This window comes from Heterodontus francisci, chromosome 22, assembly GCF_036365525.1.
Source record: "Heterodontus francisci isolate sHetFra1 chromosome 22, sHetFra1.hap1, whole genome shotgun sequence".
Classification (NCBI taxonomy): Eukaryota; Metazoa; Chordata; class Chondrichthyes; order Heterodontiformes; family Heterodontidae; genus Heterodontus; species Heterodontus francisci.
The window spans coordinates 83,628,535-83,650,676 of record NC_090392.1 but is presented as its reverse complement, the minus strand read 5'-3'; the positions used below and the strand labels follow the sequence as shown (position 1 = coordinate 83,650,676).

Below are 22,142 nucleotides of genomic sequence, written 5' to 3'. Positions count from 1 at the left end.
GTTCAGGGTCGGGCGGAGTAGTGGGGGGTTCAGGGTCGGGCCGAGTAGTGGCGGGTTCAGGGTCGGGCCAAGTGGTGGCGGGTTCAGGGTTGGGCCGAGTAGTGGGGGGTTCGGGTTCAGGGTCGGGCCGAGTAGTGGGGGTTCAGGTTCAGGGTCGGGCCGAGTAGTTGGGGGGGGTTCAGGGGTCGAGCCGACTAGTGGCGGGTTCGGTATCGGGTCAAGTGGTGGCGGGTTCGGGGGTCAGGTCGAATGGTGGCAGGTTCGGGTTCGGGTCGAGTGGTGGCGGGTTCGGGGGTCGAGCTGAGCAGGGAGGGGGGCGGTTCGGGGTCGGGTCGAGTGGTGGCGGGTTCGGGTTCGGGTCGAGTGGTGGCGGGTTCGGGGGTCGAGCTGAGTAGGGAGGGGGGCGGTTTGGGGTCGGGTCGAGTGGTGGTGGGTTCGGGTTCGGGGTCGGGCCGAGTGGTGGTGGGTTCGGGTTCGGTGTCGGGCCGAGTAGTGGCGGGTTCGGGTTCGGGGTCGGGCTGAGTGGTGGCAGGTTCGGGTTCGGGGTTGGGGTCGGGCCGAGTGGTGGCATGTTCGGGTTCGGGGTCGGGCCGAGTGGTGGTGGGTTCGGGGGTCGGGTCGAGCCGAGTGGTGCCGTGTTCGGGGGTCGGGTCGAGCCGAGTGGTGGCGGGTTCGGGGGTCGGGCCGAGTGGTGGCGGGTTCCGGGGTCGGGTCGAGTGGTGGCAGATTCGGGGTTCGGGCCGAGTGGTGGTGGGTTCGGGGGTCGGGTCGAGTGGTGGCGGGTTCGGGGGTCGGGTCGAATGGTGGCGGGTTCGGGGGTAGGATCGAGTGGTGGCGGGTTCGGGGGTCGGGCCGAGTGGTGGCGGGTTCGGGGGTCGGGTCGAGTGGTGGCGGGTTCGGGGTCGGGCTGAGTGGTGGCAGGTTCGGGTTCGTGGTCGGGCCGAGTGGTGGTGGGTTCGTGTTCGGGGTCGGTCCGATTGGTGGTTGGTTCGGGTTCGGGGTCGGGCCAAGTGGCGGTGGGTTCAGGGTCGGGTCGAGCCGAGTGGTGGCGGGTTCGGGGGTCGGGCCGAGTGGTGGCGGGTTCGGGGGTCGGGTCGAGTGGTGGCGGCTTCGGGGGTCGGGTCGAGTGGTGGCGTGTTCGGGGGTCTGGTCGGGCCAAGTGGTGGCGGGTTCGGGGGTCGGGTCGAGTGGTGGCGGGATCGGGGGTCGGGTCGAATGGTGGCGGGTTCGGGGGTCGGGTCAAGTGGTGGCAGGTTCGGGGGTCGGGCCGAGTATTGGCGGGGTTGGGGTCGGGCCGAGTGGTGGCGGGCTCGGGGGTCGCGTCGAGTGGTGGCGGGGTCGGGCCGAGTGGTGGCTGGGTCGGGTCGGGCCGAGTGGTGGCGGGTTCAGGGGTCGGGTCGAGTGGTGGCGGGTTCAGGGATCGGGGTCGGGCTGAGCGGTGGCGGGTTCGGGGTTCGGGCCGAGTGGTGGCGGGTTCAGGGATCGGGGTCGGGCTGAGTGGTGGCGGGTTCGGGGTTCGGGCCGAGTGGTGGCGGGTTCAGGGATCGGGGGTCGGGCCGATTGGTGGTTGGTTCGGGGTCGGGCCGAGTGGTGGTTGGTTCGGGGTCGGGTCGGGCCGAGTGATGGCGGGATCGGGGGGGTCGGGCCGATTGGTGGTTGGTTCGGGGTCGGGTCGGGCCGAGTGGTGGCGGGATCGGGGGGTCGGGCCGAGGGGTGGCGGGGTCGGGTCGAGTGGTGGCGGGTTCGGGGGTCGGGTCGAGTGGTGGCGGGCTCAGGGATCGGGGTCGGGCCGAGTGGTGGCGGGTTCGGAGTCGGACCGAGTGGTGGCGGGTTCGGGGGTTGGGCCGAGTGGTGGCGGGGTCGGGCCGAGTGGTGGCGGGTTCGGGGGTCGGACCGAGTGGTGGCGGGTTCAGGGATCGGGGTCGGGCCGAGTGGTGGCGGGTTCAGGGATCGGGGTCGGGCCGAGTGGTGGCGAGTTCGGGGGTCGGGTCGAGTGGTGGCGGGGTCGGGCCGAGTGGTGGCGGGTTCGGGGGGTCGGGCCGAGTGGTGGCGGGATCGGGGGTCGGGCCGAGTGGTGGCGGGATCGGGGGGTCGGGCCGAGTGGTGGCGGGATCGGGGGTCGGGCCGAGTGGTGGCGGGATCGGGGGTCGGGCCGAGTGGTGGCGGGATCGGGGGGTCGGGCCGAGTGGTGGCGGGATCGGGGGGTCTGGCCGAGTGGTGGCGGGATCGGGGGTCGGGCCGAGTGGTGGCGGGATCGGGGGGTCGGGCCGAGTGGTGGCGGGATTGGGGGGTCGGGCCGAGTGGTGGCGGGTTCGGGGGTCGAGCTGAGTAGGGAGGGGGCGGTTTGGGGTCGGGTCGAGTGGTGGTGGGTTCGGGTTCGGGGTCGGGCCGAGTGGTGGTGGGTTCGGGTTCGGTGTCGGGCCGAGTCGTGGCGGGTTCGGGTTCGGGGTCGGGCTGAGTGGTGGCAGGTTCGGGTTCGGGGTTGGGGTCGGGCCGAGTGGTGGCATGTTCGGGTTCGGGGTCGGGCCGAGTGGTGGTGGGTTCGGGGGTCGGGTCGAGCCGAGTGGTGCCGTGTTCGGGGGTCGGGTCGAGCCGAGTGGTGGCGGGTTCGGGGGTCGGGCCGAGTGGTGGCGGGTTCCGGGGTCGGGTCGAGTGGTGGCAGATTCGGGGTTCGGGCCGAGTGGTGGTGGGTTCGGGGGTCGGGTCGAGTGGTGGCGGGTTCGGGGGTCGGGTCGAATGGTGGCGGGTTCGGGGGTAGGATCGAGTGGTGGCGGGTTCGGGGGTCGGGCCGAGTGGTGGCGGGTTCGGGGGTCGGGTCGAGTGGTGGCGGGTTCGGGGTCGGGCTGAGTGGTGGCAGGTTCGGGTTCGGGGTCGGGGTCGGGGTCGGGCCGAGTGGTGGCATGTTCGGGGTCGTGGTCGGGCCGAGTGGTGGTGGGTTCATGTTCGGGGTCGGTCCGATTGGTGGTTGGTTCGGGTTCGGGGTCGGGCCAAGTGGCGGTGGGTTCAGGGTCGGGTCGAGCCGAGTGGTGGCGGGTTCGGGGGTCGGGCCGAGTGGTGGCGGGTTCGGGGGTCGGGTCGAGTGGTGGCGGCTTCGGGGGTCGGGTCGAGTGGTGGCGGGTTCGGGGGTCTGGTCGGGCCAAGTGGTGGCGGGTTCGGGGGTCGGGTCGAGTGGTGGCGGGATCGGGGGTCGGGTCGAGTGGTGGCGGGGTTGGGGTCGGGCCGAGTGGTGGCGGGCTCGGGGGTCGCGTCGAGTGGTGGCGGGGTCGGGCCGAGTGGTGGCGGGGTCGGGTCGGGCCGAGTGGTGGCGGGTTCAGGGGTCGGGTCGAGTGGTGGTGGGTTCAGGGATCGGGGTCGGGCTGAGCGGTGGCGGGTTCGGGGTTCGGGCCGAGTGGTGGCGGGTTCAGGGATCGGGGTCGGGCTGAGTGGTGGCGGGTTCGGGGTTCGGGCCGAGTGGCTGCGGGTTCAGGGATCGGGGGTCGGGCCGATTGGTGGTTGGTTCGGGGTCGGGCCGAGTGGTGGTTGGTTCGGGGTCGGGTCGGGCCGAGTGATGGCGGGATCGGGGGGGTCGGGCCGATTGGTGGTTGGTTCGGGGTCGGGTCGGGCCGAGTGGTGGCGGGATCGGGGGGTCGGGCCGAGGGGTGGCGGGGTCGGGTCGAGTGGTGGCGGGTTCGGGGGTCGGGTCGAGTGGTGGCGGGTTCAGGGATCGGGGTCGGGCCGAGTGGTGGCGGGTTCGGAGTCGGACCGAGTGGTGGCGGGTTCGGTGGTCGGGCCGAGTGGTGGCGGGGTCGGGCCGAGTGGTGGCGGGTTCGGGGGTCGGACCGAGTGGTGGCGGGTTCAGGGATCGGGGTCGGGCCGAGTGGTGGCGGGTTCAGGGATCGGGGTCGGGCCGAGTGGTGGCGGGTTCGGGGGTCGGGTCGAGTGGTGGCGGGGTCGGGCGTCGGGCCGAGTGGTGGCGGGATCGGGGGGTCGGGCCGAGTGGTGGCGGGATCGGGGGTCGGGCCGAGTGGTGGCGGGATCGGGGGTCGGGCCGAGTGGTGGCGGGATCGGGGGGTCGGGCCGAGTGGTGGCGGGATCGGGGGGTCGGGCCGAGTGGTGGCGGGATCGGGGGTCGGGCCGAGTGGTGGCGGGATCGGGGGGTCGGGCCGAGTGGTGGTGGGATCGGGGGGTCGGGGCGAGTGGTGGCGGGTTCAGGGATCGGGGTCGGGCCGAGTGGTGGCGGGTTCGGGTGGTCGGGCCGAGTGGTGGCGGGATCGGGGGGTCGGGCCGAGTGGTGGCGGGATCGGGGGGTTCGGGTCGGGCCGAGTGGTGGCGGGATCGGGGGGTTCGGGTCGGGCCGAGTGGTGGCGGGATCGGGGGGTTCGGGTCGGGCCGAGTGGTGGCGGGATCGGGGGGTCGGGCCGAGTGGTGGCGGGATCGGGGGGTCGGGCAGAGTGGTGGCGGGATCGGGGGGTCGGGCCGAGTGGTGGCGGGATCGGGGGGTCGGGCCGAGTGGTGGCGGGATCGGGGGGTCGGGCCGAGTGTTGGCGGGATCGGGGGGTCGGGCCGAGTGGTGGCGGGTTCGGGGGTCGAACTGAGTAGGGAGGGGGGCGGTTTGGGGTCGGGTCGAGTGGTGGTGGGTTCGGGTTCGGGGTCGGGCCGAGTGGTGGCAGGTTCGGGTTCGGGGTTGGGGTCGGGCCGAGTGGTGGCATGTTCGGGTTCGGGGTCGGGCCGAGTGGTGGTGGGTTCGGGGGTCGGGTCGAGCCGAGTGGTGCCGTGTTCGGGGGTCGGGTCGAGCCGAGTGGTGGCGGGTTCGGGGGTCGGGCCGAGTGGTGGCGGGTTCCGGGGTCGGGTCGAGTGGTGGCAGATTCGGGGTTCGGGCCGAGTGGTGGTGGGTTCGGGGGTCGGGTCGAGTGGTGGCGGGTTCGGGGGTCGGGTCGAATGGTGGCGGGTTCGGGGGTAGGATCGAGTGGTGGCGGGTTCGGGGGTCGGGCCGAGTGGTGGCGGGTTCGGGGGTCGGGTCAAGTGGTGGCGGGTTCGGGGTCGGGCTGAGTGGTGGCAGGTTCGGGTTCGGGGTCGGAGTCGGGCCGAGTGGTGGCATGTTCGGGGTCGTGGTCGGGCCGAGTGGTGGTGGGTTCGTGTTCGGGGTCGGTCCGATTGGTGGTTGGTTCGGGTTCGGGGTCGGGCCAAGTGGCGGTGGGTTCAGGGTTGGGTCGAGCCGAGTGGTGGCGGGTTCGGGGGTCGGGCCGAGTGGTGGCGGGTTCGGGGGTCGGGTCGAGTGGTGGCAGCTTCGGGGGTCGGGTCGAGTGGTGGCGGGTTCGGGGGTCTGGTCGGGCCAAGTGGTGGCGGGTTCGGGGGTCGGGTCGAGTGGTGGCGGGATCGGGGGTCGGGTCGAGTGGTGGCGGGTTCGGGGGTCGGGTCAAGTGGTGGCAGGTTCGGGGGTCGGGCCGAGTATTGGCGGGGTTGGGGTCGGGCCGAGTGGTGGCGGGCTCGGGGGTCGCGTCGAGTGGTGGCGGGGTCGGGCCGAGTGGTGGCGGGGTCGGGTCGGGCCGAGTGGTGGCGGGTTCAGGGGTCGGGTCGAGTGGTGGCGGGTTCAGGGATCGGGGTCGGGCTGAGCGGTGGCGGGTTCGGGGTTCGGGCCGAGTGGTGGCGGGTTCAGGGATCGGGATCGGGCTGAGTGGTGGCGGGTTCGGGGTTCGGGCCGAGTGGTGGCGGGTTCAGGGATCGGGGGTCGGGCCGATTGGTGGTTGGTTCGGGGTCGGGCCGAGTGGTGGTTGGTTCGGGGTCGGGTCGGGCCGAGTGATGGCGGGATCGGGGGGGTCGGGCCGATTGGTGGTTGGTTCGGGGTCGGGTCGGGTCGAATGGTGGCGGGTTCGGGGGTAGGATCGAGTGGTGGCGGGTTCGGGGGTCGGGCCGAGTGGTGGCGGGTTCGGGGGTCGGGTCAAGTGGTGGCGGGTTCGGGGTCGGGCTGAGTGGTGGCAGGTTCGGGGTCGTGGTCGGGCCGAGTGGTGGTGGGTTCGTGTTCGGGGTCGGTCCGATTGGTGGTTGGTTCGGGTTCGGGGTCGGGCCAAGTGGCGGTGGGTTCAGGGTCGGGTCGAGCCGAGTGGTGGCGGGTTCGGGGGTCGGGCCGAGTGGTGGCGGGTTCGGGGGTCGGGTCGAGTGGTGGCAGCTTCGGGGGTCGGGTCGAGTGGTGGCGGGTTCGGGGGTCTGTTCGGGCCAAGTGGTGGCGGGTTCGGGGGTCGGGTCGAGTGGTGGCGGGATCGGGGGTCGGGTCGAGTGGTGGCGGGTTCGGGGGTCGGGTCAAGTGGTGGCAGGTTCGGGGGTCGGGCCGAGTATTGGCGGGGTTGGGGTCGGGCCGAGTGGTGGCGGGCTCGGGGGTCGCGTCGAGTGGTGGTGGGGTCGGGCCGAGTGGTGGCGGGCCGGGTCGGGCCGAGTGGTGGCGGGTTCAGGGGTCGGGTCGAGTGGTGGCGGGTTCAGGGATAGGGGTCGGGCTGAGCGGTGGCGGGTTCGGGGTTCGGGCCGAGTGGTGGCGGGTTCAGGGATCGGGATCGGGCTGAGTGGTGGCGGGTTCGGGGTTCGGGCCGAGTGGTGGCGGGTTCAGGGATCGGGGGTCGGGCCGATTGGTGGTTGGTTCGGGGTCGGGCCGAGTGGTGGTTGGTTCGGGGTCGGGTCGGGCCGAGTGATGGCGGGATCGGGGGGGTCGGGCCGATTGGTGGTTGGTTCGGGGTCGGGTCGGGCCGAGTGGTGGCGGGATCGGGGGGTCGGGCCGAGGGGTGGCGGGGTCGGGTCGAGTGGTGGCGGGCTCGGGGGTCGGGTCGAGTGGTGGCGGGTTCAGGGATCGGGGTCGGGCCGAGTGGTGGCGGGTTCGGAGTCGGACCGAGTGGTGGCGGGTTCGGGGGTCGGGCCGAGTGGTGGCGGGGTCGGGCCGAGTGGTGGCGGGTTCGGGGGTCGGACCGAGTGGTGGCGGGTTCAGGGATCGGGGTCGGGCCGAGTGGTGGCGGGTTCAGGGATCGGGGTCGGGCCGAGTGGTGGCGGGTTCGGGGGTCGGGTCGAGTGGTGGCGGGGTCGGGCCGAGTGGTGGCGGGTTCGGGGGGTCGGGCCGAGTGGTGGCGGGATCGGGGGTCGGGCCGAGTGGTGGCGGGATCGGGGGTCGGGCCGAGTGGTGGCGGGATCGGGGGGTCGGGCCGAGTGGTGGCGGGATCGGGGGGTCGGGTCTAGTGGTGGCGGGGTCGGGCCGAGTGGTGGCGGGGTCGGGCCGTGTGGTGGCGGGTTCGGGGGGTCGGGCCGAGTGGTGGCGGGATCGGGGGTCGGGCCGAGTGGTGGCGGGATCGGGGGGTCGGGCCGAGTGGTGGCGGGATCGGGGGGTCGGGCCGAGTGGTGGCGGGATCGGGGGTCGGGCCGAGTGGTGGCGGGATCGGGGGGTCGGGCCGAGTGGTGGCGGGTTCAGGGATCGGGGTCGGGCCGAGTGGTGGCGGGATCGGGGGGTCGGGCCGAGTGGTGGCGGGATCGGGGGGTCGGGCCGAGTGGTGGCGGGATCGGGGGGTCGGGCCGAGTGGTGGCGGGATCGGGGGGTCGGGCAGAGTGGTGGCGGGATCGGGGGGTCGGGCCGAGTGGTGGCGGGATCGGGGGGTTCGGGTCGGGCCGAGTGGTGGCGGGATCGGGGGGTCGGACCGAGTGGTGGCGGGTTCGGGGGGTCGGGCCGAGTGGTGGCGGGATCGGGGGGTTCGGGTCGGGCCGAGTGGTGGCGGGATCGGGAGGTTCGGGTCGGGCCGAGTGGTGGCGGGATCAGGAGGTTCGGGTCGGGCCGAGTGGTGGCGGGATCGGGAGGTTCGGGTCGGGCCGAGTGGTGGCGGGATCGGGGGGTTCAGGTCGGGCCGAGTGGTGGCGGGATCGGGGGGTCGGGCCGAGTGGTGGCGGGATCGGGGGGTCGGGCCGAGTGGTGGCGGGATCGGGGGGTCGGGCCGAGTGGTGGCGGGATCGGGGGGTCGGGTCGAGTGGTGGCGGGATCGGGGGGTCGGGGCGAGTGGTGGCGGGGTCGGGCCGAGTGGTGGCGGGGTCGGGCCGAGTGGTGGCGGGTTCGGGGGGTCGGGCCGAGTGGTGGCGGGATCGGGGGTCGGGCCGAGTGGTGGCGGGATCGGGGGTCGGGCCGAGTGGTGGCGGGATCGGGGGGTCGGGCCGAGTGGTGGCGGGATCGGGGGGTCGGGCCGAGTGGTGGCGGGATCGGGGGTCGGGCCGAGTGGTGGCGGGATCGGGGGGTCGGGCCGAGTAGTGGCGGGTTCAGGGATCGGGGTCGGGCCGAGTGGTGGCGGGATCGGGGGTCGGGCCGAGTGGTGGCGGGATCGGGGGTCGGGCCGAGTGGTGGCGGGATCGGGGTTCGGGCCGAGTGGTGGCGGGATCGGGGGGTCGGGTCGAGTGGTGGCGGGGTCGGGCCGAGTGGTGGCGGGGTCGGGCCGAGTGGTGGCGGGTTCGGGGGGTCGGGCCGAGTGGTGGCGGGATCGGGGGTCGGGCCGAGTGGTGGCGGGATCGGGGGTCGGGCCGAGTGGTGGCGGGATCGGGGGGTCGGGCCGAGTGGTGGCGGGATCGGGGGGTCGGGCCGAGTGGTGGCGGGATCGGGGGTCGGGCCGAGTGGTGGCGGGATAGGGGGGTCGGGCCGAGTGGTGGCGGGTTCAGGGATCGGGGTCGGGCCGAGTGGTGGCGGGATCGGGGGGTCGGGCCGAGTGGTGGCGGGATCGGGGGGTCGGGCCGAGTGGTGGCGGGATCGGGGGGTCGGGCCGAGTGGTGGCGGGATCGGGGGGTCGGGCAGAGTGGTGGCGGGATCGGGGGGTCGGGCCGAGTGGTGGCGGGATCGGGGGGTTCGGGTTGGGCCGAGTGGTGGCGGGATCGGGGGGTCGGACCGAGTGGTGGCGGGTTCGGGGGGTCGGGCCGAGTGGTGGCGGGATCGGGGGGTTCGGGTCGGGCCGAGTGGTGGCGGGATCGGGAGGTTCGGGTCGGGCCGAGTGGTGGCGGGATCGGGAGGTTCGGGTCGGGCCGAGTGGTGGCGGGATCGGGAGGTTCGGGTCGGGCCGAGTGGTGGCGGGATCGGGGGGTTCAGGTCGGGCCGAGTGGTGGCGGGATCGGGGGGTCGGGCCGAGTGGTGGCGGGATCGGGGGGTCGGGCCGAGTGGTGGCGGGATCGGGGGGCCGGGCCGAGTGGTGGCGGTATCGGGGGTCGGGCCGAGTGGTGGCGGGATCGGGGGGTCGGGCCGAGTGGTGGCGGGTTCAGGGATCGGGGTCGGGCCGAGTGGTGGCGGGATCGGGGGGTCGGGCCGAGTGGTGGCGGGATCGGGGGTCGGGTCGAGTGGTGGCGGGGTCGGGCCGAGTGGTGGCGGGTTCGGGGGGTCGGGCCGAGTGGTGGCGGGATCGGGGGTCGGGCCGAGTGGTGGCGGGATCGGGGGTCGGGCCGAGTGGTGGCGGGATCGGGGGGTCGGGCCGAGTGGTGGCGGGATCGGGGGGTCGGGTCGAGTGGTGGCGGGGTCGGGCCGAGTGGTGGCGGGGTCGGGCCGAGTGGTGGCGGGTTCGGGGGGTCGGGCCGAGTGGTGGCGGGATCGGGGGTCGGGCCGAGTGGTGGCGGGATCGGGGGTCGGGCCGAGTGGTGGCGGGATCGGGGGGTCGGGCCGAGTGGTGGCGGGATCGGGGGGTCGGGCCGAGTGGTGGCGGGATCGGGGGTCGGGCCGAGTGGTGGCGGGATCGGGGGGTCGGGCCGAGTGGTGGCGGGTTCAGGGATCGGGGTCGGGCCGAGTGGTGGCGGGATCGGGGGGTCGGGCCGAGTGGTGGCGGGATCGGGGGGTCGGGCCGAGTGGTGGCGGGATCGGGGGGTCGGGCTGAGTGGTGGCGGGATCGGGGGGTCGGGCAGAGTGGTGGCGGGATCGGGGGGTCGGGCCGAGTGGTGGCGGGATCGGGGGGTTCGGGTCGGGCCGAGTGGTGGCGGGATCGGGGGGTCGGACCGAGTGGTGGCGGGTTCGGGGGGTCGGGCCGAGTGGTGGCGGGATCGGGGGGTTCGGGTCGGGCCGAGTGGTGGCGGGATCGGGAGGTTCGGGTCGGGCCGAGTGGTGGCGGGATCGGGAGGTTCGGGTCGGGCCGAGTGGTGGCGGGATCGGGAGGTTCGGGTCGGGCCGAGTGGTGGCGGGATCGGGGGGTTCAGGTCGGGCCGAGTGGTGGCGGGATCGGGGGGTCGGGCCGAGTGGTGGCGGGATCGGGGGGTCGGGCCGAGTGGTGGCGGGATCGGGGGTCGGGCCGAGTGGTGGCGGGATCGGGGGGTCGGGTCGAGTGGTGGCGGGATCGGGGGGTCGGGTCGAGTGGTGGCGGGGTCGGGCCGAGTGGTGGCGGGGTCGGGCCGAGTGGTGGCGGGTTCGGGGGGTCGGGCCGAGTGGTGGCGGGATCGGGGGTCGGGCCGAGTGGTGGCGGGATCGGGGGTCGGGCCGAGTGGTGGCGGGATCGGGGGGTCGGGCCGAGTGGTGGCGGGATCGGGGGGTCGGGCCGAGTGGTGGCGGGATCGGGGGTCGGGCCGAGTGGTGGCGGGATCGGGGGGTCGGGCCGAGTGGTGGCGGGTTCAGGGATCGGGGTCGGGCCGAGTGGTGGCGGGATCGGGGGGTCGGGCCGAGTGGTGGCGGGATCGGGGGGTCGGGCCGAGTGGTGGCGGGATCGGGGGGTCGGGCCGAGTGGTGGCGGGATCGGGGGGTCGGGCAGAGTGGTGGCGGGATCGGGGTGTCGGGCCGAGTGGTGGCGGGATCGGGGGTTCGGGTCGGGCCGAGTGGTGGCGGGATCGGGGGGTCGGACCGAGTGGTGGCGGGTTCGGGGGGTCGGGGTGAGTGGTGGCGGGATCGGGGGGTCGGGCCGAGTGGTGGCGGGATCGGGGGGTCGGGCAGAGTGGTGGCGGGATCGGGGTGTCGGGCCGAGTGGTGGCGGGATCGGGGGTTCGGGTCGGGCCGAGTGGTGGCGGGATCGGGGGGTCGGACCGAGTGGTGGCGGGTTCGGGGCGTCGGGCCGAGTGGTGGCGGGATCGGGGGGTCGGGCCGAGTGGTGGCGGGATCGGGGGGTCGGGCAGAGTGGTGGCGGGATCGGGGTGTCGGGCCGAGTGGTGGCGGGATCGGGGGTTCGGGTCGGGCCGAGTGGTGGCGGGATCGGGGGGTCGGACCGAGTGGTGGCGGGTTCGGGGGGTCGGGCCGAGTGGTGGCGGGATCGGGGGGTTCGGGTCGGGCCGAGTGGTGGCGGGATCGGGAGGTTCGGGTCGGGCCGAGTGGTGGCGGGATCGGGAGGTTCGGGTCGGGCCGAGTGGTGGCGGGATCGGGAGGTTCGGGTCGGGCCGAGTGGTGGCGGGATCGGGGGGTCGGGCCGAGTGGTGGCGGGATCGGGGGGTCGGGCCGAGTGGTGGCGGGATCGGGGGGTCGGGCAGAGTGGTGGCGGGATCGGGGGGTCGGGCCGAGTGGTGGCGGGATCGGGGGGTTCGGGTCGGGCCGAGTGGTGGCGGGATCGGGGGGTCGGGCCGAGTGGTGGCGGGTTCAGGGGGTCGGGCCGAGTGGTGGCGGGTTCAGGGGGTCGGGCCGAGTGGTGGCGGGATCGGGAGGTTCGGGTCGGGCCGAGTGGTGGCGGGATCGGGTCGGGCAGAGTGGTGGCGGGATCGGGGGGTCGGGCCGAGTGGTGGCGGGTTCAGGGGGTCGGGCCGAGTGGTGGCGGGTTCAGGGGGTCGGGCCGAGTGGTGGCGGGTTCAGGGGGTCGGGCCGAGTGGTGGTTAAAGCAGGCCTCTCGCACCACCAGACCGAAACTCTGTGTTTTCTTGTGCCCTATTCACCCTGTATTTGGTGTGTATTTCCTGCTATTTAGTGCGCTGGCTCTATTCAGCTTTCGGACCAGTGTTTTCTGCAGTTTCGATGTCTGTGCTACTGGGCACGGTTTGCATCTGATCACCCAGGTTACAGCTGCTCATCTTTGTCTAAATCTTGATCTCTATTTTTTCCGTGGTTTTGAACGTCACTGATTCGTTGCTGGATTATATTCTCGGACTGGACGCATTGGTTTTGGGTTCGCGATCTGAATATTTTGCAGAAATTACGGCTCGGTTTATTTGTGAATCCTGGTGTTTTGTTAATGATTTTCCTCGATTCGATTTTAGGGCGCAAGAGCGGAAGCAAACACTAAAATTATTAATAAAAACAAGAAATGCTGGATTCACTCAGCAGGTCTGGCAGCATCTGTGGAAAGAGAAGCAGAGTTAACATTTCGGGTCAGTGACCCTTCATCGGAACTGGAATTATTAACTCTTGGGAACATTCATTAACCATTTGACAAGTTTTATGCAAAGGATTCATGTTCAACTGAGATATTGGTGAGTGACTTCGTCTCATTGCGAAATCGGCGACTCCAATTGTCAAATGCGTTCTATCTGAATTCTCATTTAATTCTCAGTTTTATTTTGTGTTAATTGGAATAAATCTGCTTGCGAGGCCCTGGCTTTGTGTATTTTCAGTCGAAAGGAACTGCGCAATGCCAACAATTGATTTTCTGGCACTTTGTCTTCAACGTTACTCAATTTTTTGTAAGTGAGAATAAATGACTCTGCGCATGCAATATTATTCCGTTTCGATAATAAATAGGTTCAGGAATTTTCAAACAGGACATTTCTTTAGCATTTGACTATTTCATGTCGAGTGTCTTTCCGCTGATTTCACTTCCACTGATGTGGATTGAGATTCCTCGGATGGAACCAGAATCGCAAATCGGCAGCATCTGAATGAACCATACCTTCGCCGTTCTATCCGTTAACAGACCGAACCGGAGACGAGATTCGAGTGTTACCATTTACCAATCTATTTAAATTCAGTAGAAACACACGTGTAGAAATGCCAGGGTCTTTACTGTCACATATTTAACAAATGTCCTCAATTTAATGATCGGCTTCGCTCCTACATTTTCTAAAAAGTTGTCATTTTGTCGACAAATCCCAACGTTATTAACATATGCAAAAAACAGACTTTTTAAATTATTATATGCTTATGCATTGTACCTTTCTATATACACAGATTTAAAAGTTGTAAACGATGTAAATACTGTCTGAGAACAGAATGAGCTTGAATATCCGAACGGTTTGTGTGGGATGGCAACAGGAAAGACATTCTTGGTGGTTGGCCTGTTTCACCTGGTGCTCTCACTGAAAATCTTTGAGGCCTTTGCACCTCTCTTAGGTTGCCTTGTATGATTCTGAACTGCACACATACTGCCATCTTAAGAATATTTGACCCAACAATTTCTAATGTGGATTATTCTTTTGCTGTAGAGAAGAATTATTTGTAATATTCACATTAGCTTAGTGCTAGTGATTGAATAAAATCAGCTATAAATGCAGTGTAAATGCTCAAGCGTACAACACTTCACTCTTACAGAAGCATAAACAACAACAGAAAATGTAATTTTTCTAATCAAACAGAAACACATACCTATGCTTAGACAGCTATAGTCAAAACAGGTGTAAGGTTATCCTTCCCTGCACTGAACACTACCACAAAAATAGTTTGCTTATGTATTAATCTCCATTGGATAAAGTGGGCTGGAATGATTATCATCTCAATGAGTATTGCATAAAATTGCTTCTTGTTGTTAGGCTGTGTTCACTCTTGATTGCTGCCCATTATCTGGTCCCATTCACAATTGATCTCAGTCCCAGTTTAGGCACCAGTAAGTCTTACATTTTATATGTGGTACGTTATTTATTGCTTTTACCGTCAACTTTTATTTTGAGGGAGCAGGAAGGGTTTTTTTTTACAAATAATTGAAAGTGAGAAAAGAATTTACAGTGACAAGACTCCTCTTTGTAGCACACAATGTCCTACACTTCTCAATATCTTAAGGCATCTGACAACTCTCCTGTATTTAAAGATAATGTTGCATGGGATAATTTGATACATAGCCAAAACTTCATTTTTTTTGCAGCAGTGCATCCTGTGATTGATTGTAGGTGAAGGGTGATACTTGATAGTGGTGCTGGTGGGTCTTTCATGCCAGGACAGGCCAGGGAAAGTGGAATTGTGCTTACAAACAGAGGGAAAAAGAAAGATTGGATCAGTCGCTAAGAGGGAGAAAAAGTGAACACCTGTTGCAGACTAGAGTATTGGATAATTGTAGAAATTATAACAAAGAAGGAGACAGTTTAGTTCATGACACCCATATTGTTTCTAGCTGTTCAACTGTACCTATCTGCTGTAAACCATTTTCACTGCCCTTTCCCCTTTGTTCATTTTTCTTTTACAAATACTCCCTTTTAAATGATACAGTTTCTGCTACAACAGCCACTGTAATAAAGCTTTCTAAATTCTAATAACTCTATTCAAGCATATTTTAGCTTTTTTATTATTGATAATCCTGAATCTATACCCTCTTGTTACCAATTTACCAACCAAACAATATTTGCTATTTACCCTCTCAAACCTTTTCATAATTTTGAAAAACCCTGTCAAGTTCATGCTTTAGCCTTTTCTGTTCCAGTAAATAAAAACCCAATTTATTGTGTTGCCTTTATAACTATAACCTTTTGTTCTATATTCATTCTATTGAATCATCCTTGTACTGTTTGTATGACTGTAGTATCTTGTATAATGGGTCACCCAGATACAAAATATTCCGACTGTAGTCAAACCAATGTTTTGTACAAATTCACTTACCTGCTTTTATATTCACTGTTCCTATGCATCAACTCAAGAAATGCATTTACCTTTATTAATGGTCTTTCCTACATGTACTCATGATTAAAGATGTTTTATCTGCATTCCTAGATTTTGCTGTTCCTCCATTCTGTTTAGAAACTCAGCATTATTCTTTTCCCCAAAGTGTAGTGCTTCATGCTTCTTTGCATTGAACTGCAGCTGCCATCTATCTGCCTATTCTGATAATCTGCCTATATCCTCCTCCAACCTGCTGCCTTTTCTTCACAGCTTGCCATGCTTTCTAAGTTATTTTAATCAAAACTTCTTCATTTTTAAAAAATGGATTTTGGGATATAAGTAATGCTGGTTGCCATGGGAAGATGGTGATGGGCCTGTTCCTTGAACTGTTTGCAGTCCGTGTAGTAATTGTGTTCCCACAATGATGTTAGGGAATTTCAGGATTCTGATCCAGTGAGGTTGAAGGAATAACAATGAATATGCAAGTCAAGATGTTTTGTGATTTGGGGAATTTGGAGGCAATAGTTTTCTTATGATGTTGTTACTTTTGGATAGCGATGCCATCAAGAAGCATCTACTCACCAAGAACCTGCTCACTGACAGTCAGTCAGAACCACTCATCACAGCCTTAATGCAGCAATGCGTATAAAAGCTGAACTGCCCTTGACATTAGGCTTTTCAACTGACTAGAAAAAGTGAGGTAATAGGGGATCAATGGCAGAAACTTCCACTGACTGGAAACAAAGGAAGATGCTCTTGGTTATGGGGGCCAATGTTTGCAGCACCTAGATCTCTGCTGCAGTATTTCCTCCAGGCAGCCTCTTCAGTCGAATTATTTATAATTGCTTCATCAGTGAATGGTTAGCTCTGCTATAGCCTTCCTCATATACCTATCTGTAAGTGGAAATTAAGAGGTCAAAGCACAGATCTGTAGGCGCAACACTACTCCTGGCCTTCCAATTTGAACATAGTGTGTATTCTTTACTTTTTATAGGTGATTTTATTTTGTTTGTACTCATGCTACCATGGCTGTCCATGTCAATATGATTGTATGATTAGTAGAATTTTATCAAGAAATAGATTGCAGCTGATCATAAGGGAATTCAATAGCCAGTATATTTATTAAAAGATCATAGATTCTTCCAGCCCAGAAGAGGGCAGTTTGGCGCATTGCGCCTGTGCCAGCTCTTTGAAAGAGCTATCCAATTTAGTTTCTCACCCCAACTTTTCCCCATAACCCTACAAAATAGTCCCTTTCAAGCAAATGTCCTGAAGTGTGGTGCCCAGAATTGTACTCCAGCTGAGACCTAACCAGTGGTTAGTAAATGTTTAGCATGACTTCCTTGTTTTTATAGCCAGTGCCCCTATTTGCAAAGCCAGGTATCCCAAGCATTTAACTGCCTTATTGAGTTATCCTGCCAGCTTCAAAGATTTCTGAATTGCACCCCTAGGTCCCTCTGCCCTGGCACCCCATTCAAAATAGTACCTTTTAGATTTTACTGCCTCTCCATGTTGTTCCTCCCAAGTGCATCACTTCACACTTATCTACATTAAATTGTATCCGCTACATGATTGTCCTTTTCACCAATCTGCCTATGTATTGCTGAAGCCTCCTACTGTCCTGTTCACTATTTACTATATTGCTAAGTTTTGTATCATTCACAAATTTCAAAATTATATTCCCTACATCCACATTCAGGTCATTCTACGTGACAAGAAAGCAGTGCTCCATCTTAAGAAATGTATAATACAATTTGATTAAAAGCAACCCATTAGAATCTTATACTTTTAACAAATCATCCAAAACATTGAGATTACAAATAATATATATTCCATTTCTGAAGTTTCCATTCTGAGGCAGCTTGTCATTTAATATCTTAGTCTTCTTTTGAAAGATGCTTGTACAATTTTTTTATTTAGTCATCTCTTAGAGATTAGAAAGAACTTTTTCCCACATGATAGTGAACATATGGAAAAGATTCCCACAGAAGGTAGCTGATTTGGGGTCAATTGCCACCATTCAAAAGGAGCTTTGTTGAGAAGGATGATTGAGGTTCATAGAGAAAGATATATAAATAGCACTGTTTGTTTTGTTCAATCAGGGGAGGTAGGAGAGGGAGCTTCAGCCTGTTAGCTAGTGTGGCTATTATAATTAATAACTGTGTTACTTATGGGTTAGACAGTAGTAATATCGGGAGCTCAAAATAACTCACAATGCCCCAGCTTTTCCAACCTAACCTCGCAACTAAAATCCCCCATCCCTGGAACTATTCTGGTAAATCTCCTCTGCACCCTCTCAAGGACCCTCACATCCTTCCTGAAGTGTGGTGACCAGAACTGGATGCAATACAAACATACGAATTAAGAGCAGAAGTAGACTATTTGGCCCCTTCAAGTCTGCACCTCCATTTAATAAGATCATGGCTGATCTGATATGGCCTCAACTCTACTTTCCCACTTACTGTTGATACCCGTTGACTCCCTTGTTATTCAAGAATCTATCTATCTCTGCCTTAAAAATATTCAATAACCCTACCTCTACCGCTCTTTGGGGAAGAGTTTCAAAGACTCACAATCCTCCTGAGAGAGAGAATTTCTCCTCATCTCCATCTTAAATGGGTGACCCCTTATTTTTAAACTGTGTCCCCTAGTTCTAGTCTCTCCCACAAAGGGAAACATCCCTTCAGCATTCACTCTGTCAAGTCCCCTCAGGATCTTATATGTTTCAATAAGATCACCTCTCATTCTTCCAAACTCCAATGGATACAGGCCCAACCTTCATACGATAACCCCCCATCCAAGGTTTCAGTCGAGTGAACCTTCTCTGAAGTACCTCTAATGCATTTATATCCTTTCTTAAATAAGGAGACCAAAACTGTACACAGTACTCTAGATGTCGTTCTACCAATATCCATGGGGAGGCGGTGGCGTAGTGGTATTATTACTGGACTAGTAACCCAGAGACCCAGGGTATTGATCTGGAGACATGGGTTCGAATCCCACCACAGCAGACGGTGGAATTTGAATTTAATTAATATATAGGGAAGGAAATCTGGCCTACATGTGACTCCAGACCCACAGCAATGTGGTTGACTCTGACATGCCCTCTGAAATGGCCTAGATGCCCTCTGAAATGGCCTAGCCAGCCACTCAGTTGTATCTAACAGCTACGAAGTCAATAAAAAGGAATGAAACCAGACGGACCACCTGACATCGACCTAGGCACCAGAAACGACAACAGCAAACCCAGCCCTGTCGACCCTGCAAAGTCCTCCTTACTAACATCTGGGGGCTTGTGCCAAAGTTGGGAGAGCTGTCCCACAGACTAGTCAAGCAACAGCCTGACATAGTCATACTCACGGAATCATACCTTACAGACAATGTCCCAGACACTGCAATCACTATCCTTGGGTATGTCCTGTCCCACCGGCAGGACAGACCCAGCAGAGGTGGCGGGACAGTGGTCTACAGTAGGGAGGGAGTTGCCCTGGGAGTCCTCAACATCGACTCCGGACCCCATGAAGTATCATGGCATCAGGTCAAACATGGGCAAGATAACATCCTACTGATTACCACCTACCGCCCTCCCTCAGCTGATGAGTCAGTACTCCTCCATGTTGAACACCACTTGGAGGAAGCACTGAGGGTGGCAAGGGCACAAAATGTACTCTGGGTGGGGGACTTCAATGTTCATCATCAAGAGCGGCTCAGTAACGCCACTACTGACTGAGCTGGCCGAGTACTAAAGGGCAAAACTGCTAGACTGGGTCTACGGCAGGTGGTGGGGGAACCAACAAGAGGGAAAAACATACTTGACCTTGTCCTCACCATTGTGCCTGCCGCAGATGCTTCTGTCCATGACTGTATTGGTAGGAGTGACCACCGCACAGTCCTTGTGGAGACGAAGTCCGGCCTTCACATTGAGGATACCCTCCATCGTGTTGTGTGGCACTATCACCATGCTAAATGGGATAGATTTCGAACAGATCTAGCAATGCAAAACTGGGCATCCATGAGGCGCTGTGGGCCATCAGCAGCAGCAGAATTATACTCAACCACAATCTGTAACCTCATGGCCCAGCATATCCCCCACTCTAGCATTACCATCAAGCCAAGAGACCAACCCTGGTTCAATGAAGAGTACAGGAGGACATGTCAGGAGCAGCACCAGGCATTCCTCAAAATGAGGTGTCAACCTGGTGAAGCTGCAGCCTAGGACTACTTGCATGCCAAACTGCATTAGCAGCATGCAATAGACAGAGCTAAGCGATCCCATAACCAATGGATCAGATATAAGCTCTGCAGTCCTGACACATCCAGTCATGAATGGTGGTGGACAGTTAAACAACTAACTGGAGGAGATGGCTCCACAAATATCCCCATCTTCAATGATGGGGGAGCCCAGCACATCAGTGTGAAAGATAAGGCTGAAGCTTTTGCAACAATCTTCAGGCAGAAGTGCCGAGTTGATGATCCAACTCGGCCCCCTCCTGAAGTTCCCAGCGTTACAGATGCCAGACTTCAGCCAATTCGATTCACTCCGCATGATATCAAGAAACGACTGAAGGCACTGATACTACAAAGGCTGTGGATCCTGACAATATTCCGGCAATAGTACTGAAGACCTGTGCTCCAGAACTTGCCGCACCCCTAGGCAAGCTGTTCCAGTATAGCGACAACACTGGCATCTACCCGGCAATGATGAAAATTGCCCACTTATGTCCTGTACACAAAAAGCAGGACAAGTCCAACCCGGCCAATTACCGCCCCATCAGTCTACTCTCAATCATCAGTAAAGTGATGGAAAGTGTCATCAACAGTGCCATCAGGCAGCACTTGCTTAGCAATAACCTGCTCAGTGATGTTCAGTTTTGGTTCCACCAGGGCCACTCAGCTCCTGACCTCATTACAGCCTTGGTTCAAACATGGACAAAAGAGCTGAACTCCAGAGGTGAGGTGAGAGTGACTGCCCTTGACATCAAGGCAGCATTTGACCGAGTATGGCATCGAGGAGCCCGAGCAAAACTGGAGTCAATGGGAATCAGGGGGAAAACTCTCTGCTGGTTGGAGTCCTACCTAGTGCAAAGGAAGATGGCTGTGGTTGTTGGAGGTCAATCATCTGAGCTCCAGGACATCAGTGCAGGAGTTCCTCAGGGTAGTGTCCTAGGCCCAACCATCTTCAGCTGCTTCATCAATTACCTTCCTTCAATCATAAGGTCAGAAGTGGGGATGTTCGCTGATGATTGCACAATGTTCAGCACCATTCGTGACTCCTCAAATATTGAAGCAGTCGGTGTAGAAATGCAGCAAGACCTGGACAATATCCAGGCTTGGGCTGATAGGTGGCAAGTAACATTTGCACCACACAAGTGCCAGGCAATGACCATCTCCAACAAGAGAGAATCTAACCATCTCCCCTTGGCATTCAATGGCATTACCATCGCTGAATCCCCCACTATCAACATCCTAGGGGCGACCATTGACCAGAAACTGAACTGGAGTAGCCATATAAATACCGTGGCAACAAGACCAGGTCAGAGGCTAGGAATCCTGGAGCGAGTACCCCACCTCCTGACTCCCCAAAGCCTGTCCACCATCTTCAAGGCAAAAGTCAGGAGTGTGATGGAATACTCTCCACTTGCCTGGATGGGTGCAGCTCCAACAACACTCAAGAAGCTCGACACCATTCGGAACAAAACAGCACGCTTGATTGGCACACCATCCACAGACATTCACTCCCTCCACCACCGACTCACAGTGGCAGCAGTGTGTACCATCTACAAGATGCACTGCAGCAATGCACCAAGGCTCCTTAGACAGCGCCTTCCAAACCCGCGACCTCTACCAGCCAGAAGGACAAGGGCAGCAAATGCATGGGAACACCACCACCTGTAAGTTCCCCTCCAAGTCGCACACCATCCTGACTTGGAACTATATCGCTGTTCCTTCACTGTCGCTGGGTCAAAATCCTGGAACTCCCTTCCCAACAGCACTGTGGACTGCAGTGGTTCAAGAAGGCAGCTCACCACCACCTTCTCAAGGGCAATTAGGGATGGGCAATAAATGCTGGCCTAGCCAGCGACACCAACATCCCCTGAATGAATAAAAAAAACCCTATACAACTGTAGCAAAACAACCCTACTTTTATATTACATTTCAACGACAACATTCTATTTAATATAAAAGCAAAATACTGCGGATGCTGGAAATCTGAAATAAAAACAAGAAATGCTGGAACCACTCAGCAGGTCTGGCAGCATCTGTGGAAAGAGAAGCAGAGTTAACGTTTCGGGTCAGTGACCCTTCTTCGGAACTGACAGATATTAAAAATGTCACAGGTTATAAGCAAGTGAGGCGGGGGTGGGGCAGAGATAACAAAGGAGAAGGTGCAGATTGGACAAGGCCACATAGCTGACCAAATGGTCATGGAGCAAAGGCAAACAATATGTTAATGGTGTGTTGAAAGACAAAGCATTAATACAGAATAGGTGTTAACGGACTGAATATTGAACAGCAGCAAGTGCAAACATGAAAAAAAACAGTGGGTAAGCAAACTGAACAAACTAAGATGAAATGAAATAAATGCAAAATAAAAGGTTGTAAAAAATGTAAAAAAGAAAAAAAGAAGAAAAAAGAAAAAACAACTAAAAATGAAAGTAAAATGGGGGGCTGTCATGCTCTGAAATTATTGAACTCATTGTTCAGTCCGGCAGGCTGTAGTGTGCCTAATCGGTAGATGAGATGCTGTTCCTCGAGCTTGCGTTGATGTTCACTGGAACACTGCAGCAATCCCAGGACAGAGATGTGAACATGAGAGCAGGGGGGAGTGTTGAAATGGCAAGCAACTGGAAGCTCAGGGTCCTGCTTGCGGACTGAGCGGAGGTGTTCCGCAAAATGGTCACCCAGTCTGCGCTTGGTCTCCCCAATGTAGAGGAGACCACACTGTGAGCAGCGAATACAGTATACTACGTTGAAAGAAGTACAAGTAAATCGCTGCTTCACCTGAAAGGAGTGTTTGGGGCCTGGGATAGTGAGGAGAGAGGAGGTAAATGGGCAGGTATTACACCTCCTGCGATTGCAGGGGAAGGTGCCATGGGATGGGGAAGAGGTGGTGGGGGTAATGGAGGAGTGGACCAGGGTGTCATGGAGGGAACGATCCCTTCGGAATGCTGACAGGGGAAGGGAGGGGAAGATGCATTTGGTAGTGGCATCACGCTGGAGGTGGCGGAAATGGCGGAGGATGATCCTTTGGATATGGAGGCTGATGGGGTGGAAAGTGAGGACAAGGGGAACCCTGTCACGGTTCTGGGAGGGAGGGGAAGGGTTGAGGGCAGAGGTACGGGAAATGGGCCGGACACGGTTGAGGGCCCTGTCAACCACAGTTGTGGGGGGGAATCCTCGGTTGAGGAAAAAGGAGGTCATACCAGAGGCACCGTCATGGAAGGTAGCATCATCAGAGCAGATGCGTCGAAGACGG

The 22,142-nt window shown here is 60.2% G+C and overlaps 4 protein-coding genes across 5 annotated transcripts in view; 1 reads left to right on the top strand and 3 right to left on the bottom strand.

The window, feature by feature from the left end:
• Window positions 1-217: 217 nt before the first annotated feature.
• On the bottom strand, window positions 218-2,941 carry LOC137381585 (uncharacterized). Its single transcript, XM_068054280.1, has 2 exons — window positions 2,571-2,941; window positions 218-1,493 (listed from the first exon to the last, which is right to left on the bottom strand). The coding sequence occupies exons 1-2, from the start codon at window positions 2,939-2,941 to the stop codon at window positions 218-220; spliced, it is 1,647 nt and encodes a 548-aa protein (XP_067910381.1).
• Window positions 2,942-3,003: 62 nt separating this feature from the next.
• LOC137381584 (uncharacterized) lies at window positions 3,004-5,077 on the bottom strand. Its single transcript, XM_068054279.1, has 2 exons — window positions 4,752-5,077; window positions 3,004-3,454 (listed from the first exon to the last, which is right to left on the bottom strand). The coding sequence occupies exons 1-2, from the start codon at window positions 5,075-5,077 to the stop codon at window positions 3,004-3,006; spliced, it is 777 nt and encodes a 258-aa protein (XP_067910380.1).
• Window positions 5,078-5,631: 554 nt separating this feature from the next.
• On the bottom strand, window positions 5,632-11,937 carry LOC137381583 (uncharacterized). The gene is made up of 2 exons (XM_068054278.1): window positions 11,854-11,937; window positions 5,632-6,183 (listed from the first exon to the last, which is right to left on the bottom strand). Exons 1-2 carry the CDS (start codon window positions 11,935-11,937, stop codon window positions 5,632-5,634), a joined length of 636 nt encoding a protein of 211 aa, XP_067910379.1.
• A 264-nt stretch (window positions 11,938-12,201) lies between these two features.
• The window catches only part of grik4 (glutamate receptor, ionotropic, kainate 4), a 183,232-nt gene continuing 173,291 nt past the window's right edge, over window positions 12,202-22,142 (top strand). For both annotated transcript variants that reach the window (XM_068054201.1, XM_068054200.1), the window contains exon 1: window positions 12,202-12,336. In XM_068054201.1, the coding sequence (XP_067910302.1) occupies window positions 12,305-12,336 (32 nt within the window). In that variant the 5' untranslated portion in view covers window positions 12,202-12,304. The remainder of the gene's footprint in view (window positions 12,337-22,142) is intronic.